Source organism: Amia ocellicauda, chromosome 12 (assembly GCF_036373705.1).
Source record: "Amia ocellicauda isolate fAmiCal2 chromosome 12, fAmiCal2.hap1, whole genome shotgun sequence".
NCBI classification, from domain to species: Eukaryota; Metazoa; Chordata; class Actinopteri; order Amiiformes; family Amiidae; genus Amia; species Amia ocellicauda.
This window is the reverse complement of record NC_089861.1, coordinates 6,437,406-6,459,853: the sequence shown is the minus strand read 5'-3', so window position 1 is coordinate 6,459,853 and position 22,448 is coordinate 6,437,406. Positions and strand designations below refer to the sequence as shown.

At 40.4% G+C, this 22,448-nt stretch overlaps 1 protein-coding gene across 9 annotated transcripts in view; it reads right to left on the bottom strand.

The window, feature by feature from the left end:
* The window catches only part of LOC136764272 (teneurin-3), a 267,776-nt gene that overhangs the window by 1,825 nt on the left and 243,503 nt on the right, over positions 1–22,448 (bottom strand). For 6 of the 9 annotated variants that reach the window (XM_066718152.1, XM_066718155.1, XM_066718158.1 and 3 more), the window contains 10 exons: positions 17,898–18,147; positions 16,510–16,530; positions 14,234–14,466; positions 12,551–12,705; positions 9,934–10,808; positions 7,571–7,746; positions 6,287–6,522; positions 4,578–4,874; positions 1,118–2,729; positions 481–611 (listed from right to left, as the gene is read on the bottom strand). In XM_066718152.1, coding sequence (XP_066574249.1) covers positions 481–611; positions 1,118–2,729; positions 4,578–4,874; positions 6,287–6,522; positions 7,571–7,746; positions 9,934–10,808; positions 12,551–12,705; positions 14,234–14,466; positions 16,510–16,530; positions 17,898–18,147 — 3,986 coding nt within the window. The remainder of the gene's footprint in view (positions 1–480; positions 612–1,117; positions 2,730–4,577; positions 4,875–6,286; positions 6,523–7,570; positions 7,747–9,933; positions 10,809–12,550; positions 12,706–14,233; positions 14,467–16,509; positions 16,531–17,897; positions 18,148–22,448) is intronic. The other 3 variants (XM_066718154.1, XM_066718160.1, XM_066718157.1) reach the window with 1 other exon arrangement.

The window sequence follows — 22,448 nt, the reverse complement described above, 5'->3', positions numbered from 1 at the left end:
TTGAGGAAACAAACAGGGGGAGAAGTTAATATCAGTGGGGTTTTCCAAGTTTCAACTTTAGTTCTTCACACACAAAAATAATAATCGTATGCTCTGAATGTTTGGTTTTCAATCAATAAGTGCTTTTTAACTTTGTTTAAACACCTCTAGAGAACATTGATTTGTACACCGGCAGGATTCTTGTTTTTCATACTATGACTATAACTATGACACATTTAAAGAACAAAAACAGAGCAGATAAATATTTTATGTAGAAATTATTTAACATGCAAACATAAAAAAAAAAAAAAAACCTATCTCTTTTAGGCTGAGGAATAAAATGCGTTTTTTTCTTTACACATCTGCTAATGCAGCAATATTTTGACCAGTGTCAGTGTTTGTATTAGGGCCTTCCTAAAAATATTTGTACAATTATTTTGTTTTATGCCAGAGAATCACAAAGGTTAAAGGCACTATAAATATTCCCTTTTGATTGCTTACCGGCAAATCATCCCAGAGTTGACTCTTTTTCAGCTCAAAGGAAGGCTCTGTCAGATCAAATTTGGGAATCGGAAAGCCAGGGATTGCATTGTGCAGATGGAACCCAAATGTCACCAGCCAGCTGTTGACATCTAAAAGTCAGTAAAAAGGGATGAGAGAGAATTAAAGATTTGGCAAGAAAGCTTCTGATTAACATCCAAGTCCATCGAACGGTTGGAGGTTTCAGCAACCTAACAAATCCTAGACATGAGAAACCATATAGATCAATACAAAATGCAGAAAACCATTGTGTATTGTGCATTTCTTGTATAAAAAATTCATGACACTTCATTTACAAGAAAGCTTTTCATAGCCCTGTTAAATACAGCTATATAGAATACGGCAAGCTTCAAAGTTTCTGTAATACTATTCAATACTGTAAACAACCACGTTAACTTCAAAATAAATTTTGTTAAAGCATTAACTTTTTCCACAACTAGAACACATTTTTTGTTTATATGATATATTTATATATATTTACATTGGTTTAAAGGCACACTGGACAAAACATGCAGTTGAAACAACCTTAGACACAGACATTTATTTCTAGAATTCCATTTTGGATTTGGAACTAAATAATGCATTTCAATATATTTACCTGTGACATATTCTTTCACATCGTGAATTTTGCTCACAGGGTTGTTGTTCCTAAACATGTAGAGGTTAAATGGCACAGGGTCCTTTCCCACCCTCTTCCAAGTGGTGATGTCCGGGAGAGTCCAGCGTCCTGCCAGGATATCATAATCCCTCTCGCCGAAGTGCAGCAGCTTGGTCAGGGGGTCGTACAGGCCTCCGTGGAACCCTACCACAAGTTGAAAGTCAGGGTTGGAGTCAAAATAGATGTCTCCGTAAGAGGTGTACTGGACCTGCTTGATCATCAGGCCGTTGCTGCTGAAAACGGCCAGTGGCGTGCCTGTGTTGTCGCAGGCGATGTAGAACTCCTCCCCGCTGCTGATCTCCATGGCAAAGAGGTGACCCTGCAGGTCGTAGTAGAGCGAGGTGATCTCGGAGCTGGAGTGGTTGTAAACGTGGGTAATCCGAGTGGGGTAGTTGAGGTCAGCGTAGAAAAACTGCAGGTGCTGACCCAGGCTGGTTCTGGTGGAAACTCTCCTCCCCAGGCCGTCGTAGCGGTACTGGATGGTCCAGCCATTGCCCTTGCTGTAGACTCGGACGAGGAGGCCCTTGGAGTTGTATTCGAAGATCTCGGCCCCTCTCTGGCGCAGGAAGCCGTCTTCGTCCATCCGGTACTGGACGTCCCCCAGGCGGGTGATCCGGTCCCGCAGGTCGTAGCGCAGCGGGATGAGCCGGGCGCTGTTGCTGGGGTTCAGCAGGTGTAGGTTTCCGTTCAGGTCGTAGTTATACCGCCACATGATCTTCTCATTCAGGTAGACGGTCTGAAGCTGCCCGTCCACGTCATATTCATAGCCGTACTTGGTGGTATTGGCGAACGGCCCGATTTTGATCTCCCTCTTGGTGACGCGGCCCATGTTGTCGTACTGTATGGTGATCCAGTACATCAGCGAGCGGAAGATCTCGTACTGGATCTCCTTGATGCGCCCGTGCACGTCGAAGTGCTTGGTGTAGGTCATGACAGCGGTGGAGATTATCTGGTTGATGTCGTAGTAGATCACGCCGAACTTGCCAAACTGCTCCACCTTCCCCGAGATGTCGTCGAACTGGTAGAGGTCGATGGGCAAGGGCGTCTCGTTGATCACCCCCTGCATGCTGGTCACGCGGAAGCTGTTGTCGTAGGTGTAGTCGAAGCGCGCATTCACCATCCCGTCCTCGCTGAAGCGGAAGATCTGCCTGTCGATCAGGGGCCCGATTTGCCGGTACCGAATGGTGCAGATGAACCCCTCGCTCTGCAGGTTGACGGTCTTCAAGACGCCCGCCGTCTCGTCGTACGTGAAGCTGACCCGTGTGCTGTCGTACAAGATCTCCGACAGCTTGGTTTGCCTCCTGTACTTGTACAGCACTCGCCTGCCTGTGCCCAAGTGAGCCACCTGCAGCAGCTGCCCATCTTCAGTGTAGTCCGCTATGACCGAGGCGTTGCTTTCGGGAGGGTTGTAGATGTTCCGGTAGTATCCGATCGAGCGAATGGTCTGCATGGTGTGGCGGGCCACACTTGGCATTGTAATCGCGGACAGGTGGTCCAGTAAGTCGTACTCAAAGATGTACTGGCGTTGACTGTGGAGTAGCAGCACCATTGACTAAATAAAACAAAAACAAAAAGAAAAAGAAAAAGAAAAAAGGAAGCAGACAGAATAATTATACACATGGGTATTAAAATGCAAATTGCTTGACAACAGGTATTAACATTCCATTTCGGCAATGATTTCCTTTTTTTAATTGAGTTATCCTTGACCTACAAGTCTTTAATGTTGCCCTGTTTAATGTACTTGGATGCATAATTCGAAAAGGGCTTTGCAGTTATTAGCTCAGGACTCATAATGCGTTACTACTTATGTTATAAGGTAGGCTCCATTTAGTGTCAAATTCACTTAGCAAAACAGCAGGTAGTCAAACATTTTGCATATTGGCAAGATTCAGCTAGATTTTATGCTAGAAAAAAAACGGTTAGGAAATTGAATTAAACTAACTTTTTTTTTCATTTAAGTTATCTTTGTAGAAGCTGGTACCCGGAGACAAAGCAATCACACCCAGTTTATCAATGAAAGAGCACTTGATGTTTCTATACTGTACGCTGTGAATGGAAATGGCACGTGCTGTGTTGTGCATTACTGTACAGCGGGGAAAATCGATCTGCAAAGCTGTGGAGTTAAATACACAGGCATCTAAGTCAGGCCATTTTACTAGTAGAAACGCCTCTCTTTCTCAGCTGGCTTAAAAAAAAAACCATAATCCTCTGTGAGGAAAATCGACAGACTATTTCCATATGCATCCCTGGTTTTAAGTGTGCCTCCAGTGGGTGTCCGGAATGCCTGTGAGAATCCCTCACCTTGTCATTTATACTTGGACGGACATTACTGGAGCTCCCTAGGCTCTTGAAATGGCATATGTTTTCAACTTGATATCCTTCTTCTTGGTCACGCTACCTGCTCTTGTGGCAGGCAATGAGAAAGAGGGAGGGGGACAACTATGCATATTTAATGTCTATACAGTTGACTTTTCACTGGTCAAATCCTGTGGAGCACTTCAATTGTGCACTTAAGCCAATGTATTAAAAAAAGCAACAACAATGCAGGTAATCAATATTTTTAAACAAGGATATACTGGCAAGTTTAAGCCTTTGATTTTGCACTTTCCTTCCTAGCCAGGAATAATGAATCTGTGGGAATCCAATGGTCTCCAACGTCCACCTTGGAGTCTAAGAGAGCCTAAATAAATTCTGAAATTCTTTCCATAAAGTTAGAGAGTATTTCTGGGTTTCTGTGAATTTCTTCCTGATCGGAACATCATTTAAACCTGTTTTGACACCTAAGTTCACATTTAATTTGTGAATCGGTCATTTTTACAGTATAAGAAAACATCCAATGATTCAACCAAAGTCTTTCCTTGGCTTCGGTTTGCCAGGATTATGAGCAATTTTCTGCTCTGATTTTGTTTTCTCTCTGGTCTCATTCCCCAGCTTGCTTCCTTCCTTTACACGCTTATCCATCTCTTGTTGCACAAACATCCACCAAACAGGCCATTTTCCTTCTTAAATTGTGTCTCAAGGCTATGAAGAATAACTACCCATTGCTCTTTTTCTACCTTCAGGGATTCCCAACTATTTAAAGCAGGAGACCAGCAACCTGATACATTTGTTTCGGGGATTTGCAGTTTTTTCCCCCCAGAAGCCAACCTACAGTTCTCTGGAGGCTACTGAATGTTGCTCATTACTTTAAAAAATAGTTTTTTTATATACACCTAGGAAAACATACTAACTCACAAAACTGTAATGATATCCTCTTTAGTACTGTATAATCCGTTTTGTTTTTCTGTTGGCAATGTAAAGACACAACCAGACAGAGTGAGAATAAAAACACATGAAAGAAAGTATTTTTGCGGAGGGTGGACGTGTTGTGTGTTTCTGTCTGGCGCTGTAGGCTTCTCACCTTTTCAAGGTAGGTGTAGCTCCATATCTTTCCATCAGCGAATACCCGCGAGACGAGCCTGCCTTGGTTGTCATATTCCACTTTCTCACTAGTCGAGCCCCTCTGGATGCTCGAGATCTGTCCTGTGGCCGAGTAAGTGATGTTGACAGCCATCAGCTTGCTGCTCGGCACCCAGAGAGTTGGATGACCAGAGGAGTCGTAAATTATCTTCAGCAGGAATTTGCGATGGTCGTCATAGATCTTCTCCGTCCGTAGAGTTCGATCATAGTCAACTGAGAGGAGGTTCCTGCCATTTACCTGTTCGAGAAAAAGAGAAGAAACGATGCCACCATGAAAAGTCTATCATGCAAGCCTCAAAACCACCCACTTATTGCTTCTCGATGACCCGGCTATTGTTTAAACACCATTTACTCTGATTGATTCTCTTTGACAGTAAATTAATTTTGGGAGTTCTTGATGCAAGTGGAAAGCATTAGATTAACTGCCATTTTTTTTAAAGGGTTTCATTAAACTGAAAGACACTCTGGCATTTGTTCAAACTCTCCTAAATTAAGCCCCTCAGAATGTACCCAACCGGTAAAAAGACATATTAGAGTGTATCCATGCAAAGTTTTCCACAGCAGGAGCCATTCATTTAAAGATGACAAGCTTTGGAAATGGAAGCAGAACAAACCACATTCTGACCTCGATCACAATTATTTAATATATTTGCCGATTCCCAAAGCATCAAAAAAATAACATTGTTTTAAACACTAATTGTATTGATGCTTTGGGAATAACCGAGTGCTATATAAGTCTTATGTTGCTGGAAAACATGTGCTTTTATACGTTTCTTATTTTATAGGGTTTCAAAGTCTTGCAGGTGTTCCAATAGTTACCGGAAGACTTCAGGTTTTTGTCAGAAGATGATAAACCCATGTTAAATTCTGAAGCACCAATACAACTTTAAATTAAGAAGGCTTCTAAAGTACTAATTTAAGTAACCATGCAAAAGAATTGTGAGAAGTGTGAGAATTGAGAGTGAACGCATAACCAACTGAAGGCTTAAAGTTATGGCGGTTATTTTCAAAAGGTTTGAAACTAAAATCTACAAAATGACTTGGTCATAAAATTGACACCTGTTATATATAGACTATAATAATCAATGATTTCAAAGGTAAATAAATACTTTATATATTTTTTTAATACTATGATACTTAACAGAAGAGAGTGTATATTAATATGTTGAAATTACATGCATATAAACATTTGTTTTGTATGCACATCTCTGGACCCCAAACCGAGACACCTCAGTATTTGTTAAATTTATTTTTTTCTTCCCTCAAGGTAGCTTTGGCATCAGCTTTTATCAGCTTAAGTCTGTCTAGATAATTGGACCTGCTGGGGGATTATAGAATCCTGCAGAAAACAAACCAGCACAAACAATCGCTAAAACACAGAGGCAATGAAGTGTTGTGCACAGTAAACCTTAGATTTCGTATAAAATGATAGTGTTCCGGGTAACACTTTCATAGTAGGGAGCTGTTCATGATTTTATGTTGTGTAAAGTACATAATATGAACAAATGTGAAATATGCCCAGAATTTCATGTTAGTATGACCTCAATTGGAAATCATGACTGACTTCAAATATAACAACACTAGAAATATGGTACATTGTTACCTTTTTGGTAACACTGATAGAAACGCATACCAAAGGAGCTTCCTTACCCTAAGCTTCCTTCCAAAGACGATAACTTTGCCCCTCGTCTGCTCTTTGCGGAAACGCCACTCCACCAGATTCTGCCCGTTCTCCCCAGGCAGAGTCATGTTCCGCCGGGCCACGGTTGGGTTGGCCGTGCCTGCCAGTATATGTGGCTCTGTTTGGTAGTGGGTATCCATCCCATTCGCATAAATAATCCTCAGGGAGTTATCATAACCCACCTGGTAGCTGTTTCTTAACTGATCTGTAAATAAAGGGGAGGCCAAGTGTCAGAAATTGAAGCATAGAGGGGAAAAAATAGTTTTCTGTTAAACTCTATCAGGAACACAGATGTTCATGAGCACTAAAAAGACAGTGTAGCACGGTCAGGGCCTTCGTGGTCTCATGACAGGGGCTGTGGAGTATTTACAGTTCTCAAAGCAGACAAGCTCTTTTCTGGGTTTGTTTTTAATCTAGTTTGATGGGTAACTGTTGGCGGGCTTACATTCATCCCAACTGTAAGTGATGGAGAGTTTGGCATGATTTTCAACTCCTTTGTTTGCTTAGAAAGAACAATTTATTTCTGGAGCAGCAGCACCAAGAGCTATCTCAACTTCAATCAGCTTAAGTTTTTCTATTGAGGGGAGAATACCTGTACTGCATTACTGTACTTTTTCTCTGACCAGAGAAAATTTTAATTGAAGGTTTGGTGTATCAACAGGAATAACAATTTAACAGCCTCTTGCCCCCAAATGAGGTAAATGTCTCCATAAAAGTGTTTTTAAGTCCAGAAAAAGTTTAAAATGATACTATTGGGACGAGCTCTACTTCATAGCCTTGGATGTTTTCTTTGACATTTACAGCAATAGAAGAAGTTTTCATTAAATGTACCTGTGCGGCCTTGATAAACCTTTTATCCCTTTACAGTGTATTAAACAACCTGCCACGTCTCTCCTCAACTTAAGCAATTACATTTCCAGAATTAACTTAGAGACAGGAACTAACCATGTTGTTGTGTGAAATAACCGTTTACCTGTACAATGGATCTTTTTAACAACATAATTATTTCTTCCAAGGAACCTGGTAATTCACAAGCTAACAGTCCAGCGGCAGAGCCAAGGGCTGATTATTTATACCCAAAATCTTGACAAAACAGCACCAGGGAGGTCTTTCATTAGCTCTGTGCAGCGTAACTTGTTTGCCCTTCACCGTGATGAATGGCTGTAGGATCGTTTACACTGCCCTGGTGGTATTAGTGAGAGGGGGGGACCACATTGTAATTTTCTCATTGAATCGACAGGATTTTGGCTTACCTTGAACTAGAGTGTAGAAAGAATCGATGGATGAGAGGTTAGTGGTAATACTGACATCCTCCTCCCTCCCCGAGGTCTCAATGTCCACAGTAATCGCCCTTTTCATCTCCCCATGGAGGTTTGTCACAACTCCAGTTGGGAAAGTCACATTCGTGAGGCGGCCTTCGCTGTCATAGCTTAAAGAAAACAGTAATCACATGAGTACAACGCTGGGGTATCACACAGGGCTGCAATTGCTTTGGGATCTGATGGAAAACAAACCAACCAATCAACCAACCAACTTTTTTTTTTTTTCTTTTTCTAAATCTGTATTCTACCCTGTCAGCTCACAGCTAGAAACGGGAACATATCGACAGTAGCCCAGAAACACAGGAATGAAAATGATGAGAAATGTCAGGAAAGAATGATATTCACACCAGAGCACAATATAACACCAGTGAATTATTTTCCATCGTGCTCATGTCTTCAGTCATTAATGACCTTTGCAAAGAGAAATATTGCTAAAATGTCAAATAACAAAGACATTGTATCTATGTTTTCATCTATCCGGGCCCCCTTTCAGTAAGTGCTTGATCCAGTACAGGGTCATGGCAGGCTGGATCCTCACCTGACGGACACAGAACACCAGGCAGGGTGCACCCTGGGATGTCAGTCGGTCACGGGGCATAACACACATGCCACACTCGCACAACTACAGGGCAATTTAGAGTAGCCAATTAACCTAACCTGTACATTTGGGATGTGGGAGGAAACTGGAGCACCTGCAGAAAACCCACCAGGCCAAGGGAAGACATGCCAACTACACAATGGCAGACGAGGCCAGGATTGAATTGAAACTGGGCCCCAGCAGCTGTGAGGCAGCAACGCTAACCACTGTGCCACTGTCCCACCCAGTCTCATTCACCTAATTCACCCCATCCCCAAATGCTTCTTCTTACACACACATTTTGAACGGCTACTATATTTACTAAGCTTCTTGGTGGCGTACTTGCTATACTGCTGATCTGTACTGGTACAAATTTAAATCTTATTTTATGAATCTACTTAATTCCTTAAATTCTACTTATGTGCTTTAAATGATAAACATGTAAGAATACCTTTAAACACTGAGTCTGGTCTACAGCACATAGAGTTAGTAATTAACAAACCAGTACCAACCAATAAAACAGTTAAAAGAGAGAGAGAAACAATTTGCAATGCAATATTGCAGAATGTCTGATAAATGCATACATTATAGCATGCCATTAACTCTTCCTAGCACTGTAATACTGAGTGAGTGTTAGATGCACCGGAAGATGTTGGGAATTTACACTATAAAATACTTATAAAGAGTTTATGAATTGGAAATGCACTGCAATTAAATGTATGTATGTGCTCCAAACACCAAAAAACAGCCGTTCCATCTGTTCTGCTTTATTTCTCAAAGCTGCTGTCGAGCAGGGCCTACATTACTGCGTTTAAGTAGTTGCCAAGAATTTGTACAGATTTTACGAGTATAACTGAAGGTATATTGATCAAACCCACCCTGGAAGCGTCTAGTGGGAACTGGTACACACTGGTGAATCGTCACAGACCTACAATGGCTCATGGCTCATGATTTGTGAGGAATTAAAGCGAGGTAATGCAGGTCTTGGGCTGTGTGGGGCCGCTGAAGAACAGTGTTTGTACACAACTATTCCATTGTGGCAGGCTGTCCATTAATACATGTCAGTTTAGAAGCAACTCCAGAGAAAACTCGACTATTCTTTTAATGATGACAATATCTAATGTCAGCTTCACAACTGGGAAGCTTTCACTGAATTGTACACCTATATACAGCACCGAGTGCTCTCGCAGGCCTGCCCTATTGATATTTTGAGTGATTGGTGATAGTCCTGTCTGCCTACCCTGGACGGCTGCCAGTGCCACTGCTCGGTGATTAATTTTTGACTTCACTTTATCTGCTCTTTTTCCATTGCCTGTCAGGCTGCGCAATGACACTGTGTGGGCCCCACTAACTCCACACGTCACCGCTTGCCATGAGCCCATGGCCAGACCATGCAATCTCAACAGGTAGGCATTAGAAGAAGCTAAGATCATTTATAACAAGTGGGTGGCTGGGTTAGTATAGTCGTCCATTGCTGAATATCATTTCTAAACATTCTGAGTTTAGCTTTTTTTTTTTTTTTAATTATACCTTACACTATATTTTGGAAGTTCTGAATACTACTGAGAAACAAAAATAGCTTTTTCAAAATGCTATTCAAAAACTGCATTTTTTGTAACCAAAGAACCTTCTGAAGCCTCTCAGTCAGTTGTGACATTCTGACAGCAGAATAAGATGTTCTGAGCGAATAAGATGTTAAAGCAGCTATGATACTCACTCAAAGAAAGTTGTCCACCCGATCTCGATGCTCTTGGTGGCCAACAGGCCGCTGCTGCCGTGGTAGGTGAACAGTACCAGCTCTAGCCCCTGGGCAGTGAGAGTCTTTAACCCTCCGTTCGTTCCGATGGTGAGCCATATCACCTGGTTGTCAGGAGACACGATTCTCACCGGCAGCCGGTTGGGATCCCTCCTGATGCGGAGAGTGTTCCCGTTGCTGTCCGTCACGGCGGTAATGTCGTTATCGTTACTGTAGCTGAAGTTGTACTTATAGTCCCCGGTGATGAGGCTCAGGGTGAACTGGTGGGTGCCGTTGACATCAAAGATGTACAGCTCTTGGCTGGCCGGAGAGGCCACCTCGTAGTAGTTCATGGAGTTCAACAGCGGCTTGTTCTTATACACGGCCCGAATGCGGATGTTCCCCAGGTCGGCTAAGTACAGAGTGCCGTCGGGGGACACCACCAGGGAGGAAGGCGCGTTCAACTTGGCGTCCTTGGCGTAGCCGTCGCCGGTTTGATAGCAGTCACAGTTGGCGTCGTTCTTGCAGTCGCACTCGGACGGGATCCCTGCCAGGAGCGAGATCTCGCCGTCTGTCGTCACCTGCCGGATGCGGTTGATCTTCTTCTCGTCCGTCTCAGCGATGTAGAGCACGCCGCTGTAGGACACTGCGATGGCGCTGGCCGACTCCAGCAAGGTCTGCATGGCCCTCTTGCCCATGGCGTACTCGATCCCGGGCACCTGGCAGTGCATGGGCCTCCCTGCCGCGATGCGCACCTGGCGGTTCTCAGTGATCTGCAGGACCACGTTGTTGTCCAGGACGTAGATGGAGTTATCCATGGGGTTGATGGCTAAATCGGTAGGCCACTCCAAGCGGACCTAGTAAAGGGAAAATAATATGTCATGCACAGTGCAAATCGGGGCTCCCTGAGAAGCACACTGTTGGTAGCCTGGCAGTGATGGATTATTTTAGTTCCAGGACTTAATATGGTTTGTGCGCCTGCAAGTCTGATTTGCCTCTATTTACTTATGTGCTGTCTCATGTCTCCTCTTTGACTGATGCTTGTCCCACTGTGTCAATTAACCGTATTATTGAGTTATCCCACTTAAATATCTTAATTAGCTGAAATCGGTCACTTCTAAATCCTGTTTGTCTTGACCGAGTCCACTTAGGGTCCACCTCGTAATTATCTGTCTGTACCGGGTTACAGATAACATTCTGATAAATCCTTTCTGCCCCTATGTGTATTGAAAGGGAGCTTTATTCCTGCCTTCCCCAGTTTCTATTCCAACATGATTTCCAACCCTCACTGACCTGGCAGGCCAAGCATCTGTGTGACTGAACGATTACTATATATTGCACTCTCATGCTCCAGCGCAGCGTAATGAAAGCCATACCTAATTAGCAGTCGCTGTTCATGTGAAATTGTAAATTTGTAATCGCTTGGGATATGAGTTAGACTTAATCCCCCACAAAACACCAGCTTCACCATCTCATGGACGGGGTTTTTTTCATCATGTTTTTGGAAAGACAGCCAATGAACTATTCACTTTTTTTTTCTTCTTGCACATAAACAATTTCACACCTGTTAATTCTGCTTTTTATTTTGCAAAACTAGTGGTTGTCTCTCATCTCAAGGGGTTTTAAAAGGAAAGTATACTAGTGAAAGTTCACACCTGAACTTTACAAAAGCGAAAGCCACATTACAAATCATTCATGCAGTATTTGAGGTATATGCATTTCTTTTGTTTTATATTAATGCAGTAGCGGCGACAGTTCTGTAGACTTGAGCCATATGAGCCATATGTCCCGAGGTGGTACTTGAGTCTGAATTCTGGTCTCAGCGGTAATTAAATTGGTGACAAGTGCTGTCTTTGTTTGTTTTTGCTCCATTGGATCAAAATATACCCTGCCACAGACAGTGGTTTTCCCCACCCTGGAGTAATGACTTATGAATAAATTCCTTTCTCCGCTGGGGACGCGCCTTTGCTGATGGTGACAGTGTTGAGCGAGTAGAACAGAAAAAGGCCAAGGTAGATGGGGAACCGAGTGTGCCCTGTGACCTCTGATGTGAGTTTGGATGAGTGAACGCTGTGAGGTGTGGAGAAGAAGCAGGTGACACTGAACCATGCCTGGACCGATTGGACTCCCACTGCAGCTGACGGTAAAGTGGCAGACTGAAAATGAATATGAATATGGTTGCCACACAAACCCTGTCACGTATCTGATTAAACTAGCCCCTCGTACAGCAGGCGTACTTTTGATAGTGTATCACTTTTATAGTCAGCGGCAAAAGGCAAGACGGTGTTGTTTTACCCTATTGAAAGCCATAGATACAATAAGTCACTGTCTTTCCAGACAAATGGGTGGCTTAGTAGACTGCAGCATTGGGTATCCTTGATTTATAATAAAGGATAAACAAGGTGATGGAAAATACAAGCAGAAATATTAATGCGCTTGATTTGACATGAATAACAAACAGGGTTAAATGTCAGCTATAGATGAGGGGCCACAAGGTGGTGCTGTGTCCTTTCAGGTAGATGTTCAGAGTGCCAGTCTTGCCTGTGAGAGAGCTGACACAATCGACCGGCCCACCCCAGCAAATGAGTGGAAGAGTCACCTGGCTGATGTGCATGCTGGTGTCGCAGGTGAAAGGGCGGGCGGAGGTGAGGTCGTTGGAGCCGAGGAGAGTGGAGATGATGCCGTTCTGATCCACTTTCCGGATCATCGTGCCGTCCACGAAGTAAATGAAACCATTCTTGTCAACTGCGATACCTGGAGATCGGGAGTCGGGTGGGGGGGGGGCAGAAGACAAATGGCAGAATGATACAAAGCTTCCTGCATGATTTGCTAAGCAGAACATGACTGCAACATGTGTTAGGTTTGGCTTAACATTATTCAGGTCACTGGAAATCAAGTTATTAATAATTCATATTGTGCTTTCTCGTACTAAATTATTTCTAAGGCAAAGAAATAGGAATAGTCACAATTCAAGTAACGTGTGTGTGTGTGTGTGTGTGTATATATATATATGTATATATATGTATATGTATGTATGTATATATGACACATACATGTATGAAAATTCAGAAGCCTAATACACTTTAGTGACAGCTATTTCACTGAATAGACTCGAGTTACAATGTATTTTTCGAAAACAAATGCCTGCTACCTGTAGGAAGGCTGAAATTGCAGCTTTGACCATTTTTAGATTAAAGAGATGAAAGACAGCCAGTTGCCATGGCTACAACATCCTGTTAAAATGCCAAACTGATACAGAGGGGCAAAAGGTGCCTTGTTCCCACACCAGAAAACCTGCTTTTTCTGTTGTTGTTACAGTAAGGTAGTGTTCACAAGAAAATGGATTAAGACCAGGCTGCGGTCCGTGAAAAATATTTTGTGAAAACAAGGCATCTGTTTAATTCTTTTGTTGTTTTCTTTTCCAGTGAGAACATCCACTTTAATGATAAATTGAATTCTTATGTGAGGATATTTGACCTGCAGGCAGCTGCCTGGGCCGAATGCAAAGAAGGCTAGTGTGTATCGCGGCTCTCGGTCAGCGAGAGGCGATTGGTGTGTGGTGATGAATTGTGGCGTGTGGGGTAAACCGATCAGATGAGAAATGCAACTCTTGTGCAATGGTCACTGACCATCTGGAGAAGGAAGGAAAAAAACTGAAAAAACCTTGGCCATCTGGTATTAATATTTTTCTATCTAAAGGAAATCTATCCTCTCAGCTGCATTTGGACTTCATAGAACCACCGTTTAAGATATTTGAAGCAACATTTTCCACATAATGATAATACTCCGTAATGATTCCTTCTACTGAAAAAAACATACTTTCCTGTCACTCTGTCCTCAAAGTATATTTGAGTATCCTTCCAGTCATACTAGTTAATATAACACGCATATCTATCTCTATCTATCTTGTATGATACAAGGGATGTGAATTAATTTTGTTATTACATTTTTACCAAAAGTATATATTTTAACATTTAGTAGAAACAAATAAAATAAAGCTTTATATAAAAATACATCTTAGTTGAAAACAGCAAACAATTGATATGCTAAGGGATTTCCTCAGGATGAGCATTGTGTAGTGCTGGGATGGGGGCTCCCTGTCCACTTCACACCTGTCATGTGCTGATGGCGCTTAAGAAAAATAAATTGAAAAATAAATATTCATGACCTGTACGAAAAGGAGGTGTCAGTCTAACCACCAGGGGGGGATACTGAATAAAACTGCACACAAGAACATTTTCACAGCCGTTATGAAGCTCTCCGAGCATGCTGAAGGGTATACCTTTGGGCCCCAAGAGAAAAGCCTCGCTGGCCTTGCCTCCATCCCCACACCTCGCCTCGTCGAACGGCAGGCACTGCTCCCCGGTCCCTGCCACCACCTCGGCATTCTGCAGCAGGTCTTTAGCGCCCGTCAGCAGCTTTGGACGGTAGATCCTGCGTGAATTGGTGTCAGACACGTACAGCTGGCCCGTGACAGGGTCGGTGGCCAGGTAGTATCTGTGGGCTGGGTTGTTACTGGAGAGAGAAGCGAGAAAGTGACATGAATACCCACAGCATAGAGCGGATGGCCACACAGAATATTCATGCTAATGATGCGTTTCGAGGCATAAAGGCACTCAGGAAGAACAACAACAATAATAATCACCATCAATTATAATAAGCATCATAATAAGACAGCAATTCTGTCCAAAGCTACCGGTTATTTCAACTCTCGCGGTGGACAGGGAGGCTATCCATCGCGTTGAACAGAAAAAGGCCGATGTCAAAGTGAATATAATAGGATATGACTGGAAATCACTATCCTGTGACAAGGCATTAATGATGCCTTCAAAATTGTCAGATCATTTCAATCACGATCACTTCCCGTTGCTTGTACGCCTATGGAAAGTAATGTGATGATATGCATTTTTTAATGAAAGTCAACAACAAATGCCATATTAATCAGGGCTTGTTTATCTACTTCTATTAAACCGGTTTAAAAAGCAGGAAAGCCTTTTCAGAAACAGTTAAGCGAGAAGGCCTTTTTAATAGAAATGCATGATAAACAAACAATCTTATGCAGATTTTTTTTTTTTTTTTCCAAGCAACCAATAAGCATCTATATGAATAAGTCCAGCTTGGAATATTACATGCATTTGGGATGGGAAATTAACTCAACCTTACGATTCAGAGATGGAACAGTTACAGGCCAGACCAAGTACAGATAAAACCATGGAAACAACAGAATTTGCTATTGTAAATTTTCACGTGCACTTTTTTTTTTCTTTCGTCTGTTAAATTACACCTTGCTTTAGCTGTCAGCTGAATAATTGGAAATAAAATCATGAAGACGACAAAACAAACACACAAACAAATCCACATGTCAATATGCAAAGATGAAGGCAGGAGAACACAAAAAGCGCACATCAATGATAAAAGCTGTACAATGCTGATTTATTATGCAGCCATAAAAGAGCGCTTCATTAGAACGGCATGAGGTCGATATCTGCTAATGTTTACGAGGCTCTACAGTATTTTAGTCAATAGTGGTTGTCTTTATGACACTTTCAAATGGAGTTAGATGTCTGGGAATGTGTAAAAATTAATAGTTAAGACAAACGGCTGCATAAAGTATTAAATATGGAGGAACTGGCATTGCACGCCTACAGCATGTGTGTGTGTATGTAGAGCATGTTTCTTTCAGTGCTTTGGATAATTACTGTATTTCAGCCTGATATTTTCTCCTGCTATAACTCATGTACAATATGAAGCTGGTGACTCTGGAAGGGAGGGGTTTATTAATGACCTGCTTAATCATCTCTCTGTATGTTAAAATATTTTTTGCAGACTTAAATGAGGACAGAATGAGATGTGTCACATTGCTATTGTATCCACTCATGCAGTCCAATCGTGTACGAGACCAGAGAGCGATCACACAAACCGGCATCTCCCCCGATTCCTCCGACGCCCGGACTACAGCCCCAGCCACAACAGTTCCTGCTCTTTTACGGCGCCAGCCCGGGTTAGTCTTGAAAGGTGCCCTTTTCTCCTCTCCTAAATGACAGCAGTGTCTGACGCTGAAGTGGCTGAGGCCGGCCGGCATTCAAAGAATCCCGTTTATCGTAATGCCAATCAGCCCGAGAGCTGGTTCACATCTTTCATCTGTGGATGGGCCCCGTCTGTGTCTGTATCACTAAAGCCAGTTTGGGCAGATGTAATACACGGCACTCAAACATGGCATAATAGAGTTATTAGACTTCAAAGCACTTTTGTTATGCTATTAATTTCTTCCCAATTCAGAAACAAAATACTGTTTTGTTTTAAGTCATGATGTCGTCTTTAGTCGACTCAATACAATCTGTACATACCACATGCAGTCATAAAAATGCCCTCAAAAGAATAGGCATTTCTCCAGGATGAAATACATTCAAATCACATTTATTTGAGTGTATGTATGTACGCATGTTATTTTAAGGATTGACCATGTATGTGTAAGTGTTTAATGAGCAGGAAAATCATAACCACAGATGGACAAGAACACAACACCAAAAATTATCACGTACATTTTCCGAAGCTTACCTATGTCTGAAATCTTTATTTCTTAGAAGAATGGAAGCAGATAGAGGGAATAAAAAGTGTGAATTAGAGTCAAGAAGAGAAAGACACACTGGAGTAGAAGATTTTTAAAAAGATTTTATAGACAAAGACAAACAGTGCTGTTTTCCGATGACTCACAACAGAAATTCCTCTCGGAGACACACTGGGCAGGAACGACTTCAGTAATAATTTTAAAACAGTGGGAAGGTATAAATTTTACACCTGGGAGTTCTCTTCCACTTTAGATCACAGGCCGTACTTAGGTTAACAGGCTTATAATGGGTTATTGATTGTGTCACGGACAATAAAAAATACATTTTAAAATTGCTTTTTCAACATGCATACTGTATTATATCTGTGCCATGGCGATCCTCAACAAGGTTGAAAGGGCATTTTAATTTATGTTACATACAGCTTTTAATTAGTAATGTACCAGGACTTAATTCCCCTAAAAACTGAGAATTAAATTAAGCAAGGCTGAGACGCATTAGTGTCTGCTGGTGCGGATGGAAGACAAGTGAATAAAGGACATATTTCAGTTTAACAACTAAATGAACTGTTACGACTCGTAGTAGGATGTCTTCGAATTCCTCCAGCGGTGAACAATAAGAGGCACAAATTAATGATAGCTCAGGGAAATGCTGGTAATGACCAACAATTTAAATAGTGTAATTCATAAAAGTTGGAGGAAAACAAAAAAACAAAAAAACATCCTGACATAAGAGCACTGCACCTAATCTATATGAAATCTGTACATGGATGCTGAAAGCTTTCTTGAGCATTAACATTCAAGGTCGGAACTCTGCTTGGTTTTCAGATTTTCTGCATCTGTTATGGGAGGCCCACAAAACAGATGTATTTATAATGTGGTTATTTAACATAATAGAAAGGCTGGGGACTGTGCAAACGTGTGCCTGACTGTATGACTACTAACCGACCAACTTACATTGTTTTTCTTATATAAGAATAAGAGGAACTTCGAGCAAGGTATGAATGTGAATAAGGGAGTCTTTTTAGTACAGGACAATTTTTTTTTTCCTATTCTGCCTTTTCTTATAATCCTTTCATCTCCTTGAAGTATAGTTCCCCCCTCCTGTGAGCACCTCCACCTTGTGCTGGCTTGTTTTTTGCGTGGCACAAACCCTACTTGGTGTTGAGGCAGTAAAAGTCATGTTGGGTAGTGCATGCTTAGTGACCGAGTGTCCTTTCAGGGTGCATACACAGCTGCTCAAGATAAAAAGAATGCATGCAACAGATTTTCCTGAATCCATACATGAACGTTCTCCATTAAACATTAAGCATTTTTAGGAAGCAGAAAGAGAGAAGATTATTCAAGTCTATCCAAAGATGTAAGCAAATGAACAACTTACCTCAGCTCCATTACACTGGTGACATTGCCTGAAGGAAATATGCGTCGGACGTAGTTGAAGTCGCCAACGTACAAGCTGCCATCGATCCCACAAGCCAGAGCGACTGGGGCCAGTAACTTATTCCCATCAGCCTGACCGTTACAACTGGGACAGGAGATGCTGCGGCGACGACCATTGCCCATAATGGTGCTGATGATTGGAGGCTGCTGGGAGATGAACTGGTTCTCCCCGTTTCCTTTGTATAGGATCCCTGTGAATCCAAAAACAAATGACGACTCAGACTCGTTTGTGGGGGTTTCATAAATTAATCTTTTTTTTTCTATTTCTTCTGTCAGAGATGCAAATGGAAATTTGCCACAAGGACTTCAACATTTCACATAATTAATGTGGCTTTCATGGTTCATTTTGAACTAATACAAATTTGATCAAAGAAAAGTTCAGTTTCTCAGATTAATTTAATGCTATGGCAACTTACATAATTAGTCACTTTAATAACACTGGGTTATTGATCTCCCTGTCGAAGCAGTGTACCTTGAAAGCGAACTTGTGTACTAAATGAAAAGCTTCACAAGAACTACATTTTCTATTGTAAAATTATGTTTAATATAGTGACACCATGTCTGCTGTAGCTTTTATTGTTCTCCTGTGTAGTTTAGCAATGCACAGGAACCTCTTGTTGAGAGCTTATTACAAGGCAAATCAATTATGCATTTTATTTCAATGTTTGAATATATATATATATATATATATAGAGCATACTGAACAAGTAGTTTAATGGGAGAAAAGTTGTAATATTGATGAAAAGCACAGATTTCTAGTCCAGCAGGCCCCTCAGACAGTGATGAAGCCCACGTGTTTTCTTGAACATGACCCAGGTGTGTGAGGGTCAGCAGCCACTTCTCTAGGGAGGCTGCAGCCTAAACACATTTTGAAATGTTGAAAAAGTAGCCTTTGAAGAATGTCAGGAGTTTGGACTCTGTATAAATTCTGTACGGATATCAAAGTCATCCAGCCCACAGATCTAATGACAAATTTACTTTTTATGGGTGTATATATTTATTATTATGATTATTATTATTATTATTATTACATTGTTTAGTTTTCACAGTTTTTTTTTCTACTGTGTAAATCAATCATTCTAGAATGAATAGGCATCGTACAGTAACTCTACAGTGGTGTTACGGTTTAATAACCCAGTGAAAGAGTATACAGATCACAGCAATTTATTACAATTATTAAAAGTGCCAAAATCATCTATATTGAAGCATTTATATTGAATATACTGCTATGTAATGCTGCTAATGGGCAAACTGAATATTATATTTTAGATAATTAAATTAAACATATCTAAACACACACACACACACACACTATATAATTTAATTGGATATTTCATTTCTTGAGACGAGACCAAGCAGATTTTTAATAATAATAATTATAATACATAAAAAATGTCATTTATGAATAATAACAATAATAATAATAATAAACATTATTATTTTGAATACTATTATTATTATTATTATTAATAATAATAATAATAATAATTATTATTATTATTATTAATACTATTCACAATTATTTCACATTATCATTATTATTAATATTAATAATACATAACTACATTTATTATTAATAATAATAATCATTATTATGAATGTATTATTATTATTATTATTATTATTAACAGTATTCACAATAGTAATGTGAATAAAATGCATAATTATTTGACCTTGTAATAATAAAACCAGGTTGAACCAGATGTTGTAAAAATAGTGTGCGTGTTAACTGAAATGTACAGTAATGAAAAATGACAATATATGTGCTACTTTTGAGAGTAAATGTAATAAAGCAATCTTAAAAAAATATTTTCCACTACATTAATTAATATTTTCATTAATAAAAAAAGAGGCAATGAAGACTATAAATAGGACTAAATAAAAATACTTCTACACACACACACACACACACACACATATACATATATATATATATATAACTTAAAAGGTTTTGTTCAAATTAACCTCAGTAAGTACCCATGAAATATCACCTAACCTAGCAGATAAAGTAGAGAATAACAAAGCAAAAATAAATCCATCAATAAATCCGTGGTGAAGAGCACTGCTTATCTTTTATTATCTATCACAGTCCAGTCTCCCTTCACTGGAATTAGTTAAAATAGCACTCAAGGCCCAACGGTAGTAGACAAAGCTAGCCCTCGGAGACGTGAATTAGAACACATCACTAACGGTCACAGACAGTGCCTCACCGCGGAGCACCTGCAGGAAGTGTAAAGGTAGTCCTGCTTCAAGCCAAATTGGTAATTGTTTCTTTTAACTATTCTGTGCCGTCTGATGCATTGCTCTTCGGACAGATTATCAGCGTTGATACTGTCCCCAGAATTTCATTGTGTGCGCTTTCGTTCGTGCCTGCTCTGCTTTATTGAAGGTGAGTTCGCCCAATGGGAATCCAAATTGTCGAAACAAGCAACTGTTAAGAAACATTACGGTCACCTTCAGGAAAGGAGGCTCTTATTTAGGAAAGCCAGGTTTAATATCAAGCCTGGGGAAGATTATGCAAAGGGTTTTCGGTTGAGGATGTAGTTTGTCTTTTGGATGTAAATTGTTTAGACATACTCCATGAGGTCGATGTTGTAATGTTGTGTGCCCATTAAGTGACCAATTCTGCTATGCCCTGCAAAACACTATAAGCAGGGGAGAGAAGGAGAAATAAAAACTTCACTGGAAGAAAACGAGAAAAATAAATCTGTTTTAAATTTACATTTCATTTTCTGGGAACAAGGCAGGTATCTGGTGAACATAAGGAATTGAGTTCAGATGACTATAATAACATCATGTTAATGTTTTTTTAAACAAATTCATATGCTTCATGGAGCAGACTTGTGGTATCCGTCAAGCTAACACTACATAACATAATATTAACATTTTGGGGGCTTTTGTTAAATGTGTGTATGTGTCATTTACAAACTAACATGATATTCGATTTTCAGAAGTGCTAATGTTTATTTTGTTTTTTGTTTTTTTACATTTATAGTCTTTGATATTTGTGTTAGCAGATTCAAAAATGCCAAAATATATTCTGTTTTAATTACAGCTTTATGTTTTCCTAATGAAAATGATTTACCGGCCATTTTAAACAATTTGTGACATTACAATAACTGTGATGCTAGAGAACAACTTTATACAATGTTAACATAATTGAATAAATCAATACTGAAATTATTTTGTTTGGTTTCATCAACAAACACAGGCACATACACAGAGAAACAGCTACAGATATCTACTATTACTGAAATTGCAATTATTTAGTAACAGCGACAGGAACAAAATTAACCAGGAATCAATGATAGGGTCAATTTTATTAAAACAAACACAATAACCAAACAAAAAAACATGTTGGCATGAATTTAAATTAAGCTCACTTCAAAAAGGTTTTGATATAGTAGTGTATATAAATAGGAGATGACAATCTGTTTAACTACTGCCACGGAGGCTGTTATTTCTGTGGAACAAGATCCATAAAATCTATTCCATGTATTGAGATTTCAGTAAATTCATAGAAAATGTAAACCAGGCTGGCTCTGCTTGCAAAAGAAAAACAAATAAATATTACATTATTATACTGATAATCTGAGGGTGCTGTTCAGATTATTTTATGCCAAAGATGCTGCATATTGGGGGGCTGTGATAGTCCGCCTCTCTATTAAAACCAGCGAGTCAGCGTGTCCAAACACAAACTCATAAATGAAGGTAAAAAGTACAGATTTAATCAACACTTATGTAATTGCTTATGTGCTGACTGCTTCTGTTGTCTTGCCAACACAACTTATTTTCCCAGCTATAATTGTCTTGCAATGCTAATAAACCAAAAGACAAATACAAGATAATCCTTCGGCAGACCAAACCATGCTTAATGCTGCTCCTAACTTGAGTGCCCTAAGAGCTCCAGTCATTATAGATAAACATTAAAGTACTGTGCAAATATAACTTGTTTTTTTGGCTTCAAAGAAGAACTTCAAAGGACGATTACATGCTGTGAGTGTTAAATTATTCATATTCAGCAACGTGTTAGAATTTGGGCTCAAGTGAACGCAAGCTCTGTCCTCATTACTACATAGATCAATGACTCCATCAAGCCAGGCTGTATGAATGGCTAGCTAAGACTGGCTCTACATACCCGTATGTCCTAATAAATCTCAATATAGTGTAAACCACACACACACACGGACGTTTGTTCTTTTCTACTTAACTCGCTTCATTGATTAATTGATCGAAGGCTGACTCAAAAGACGACGCTAACTGTAAAGACGATTAAACCAAAAAAAAACAATACTATTATAAATGCGATGTGATATGAGATTGCATTAACAAAGACAAATTGGTCTCTGAGACAATCAAAATGGCTCCCAGTGTGCCAAAGAAACACATGACCTTGACTTACTATTTGACTTGACTGCCCCTCTATATCAGACGGACATTACGTTTGAGTTGGTACGCTCCCGCACTCTCTGACAGGCGATGGTGAATGACG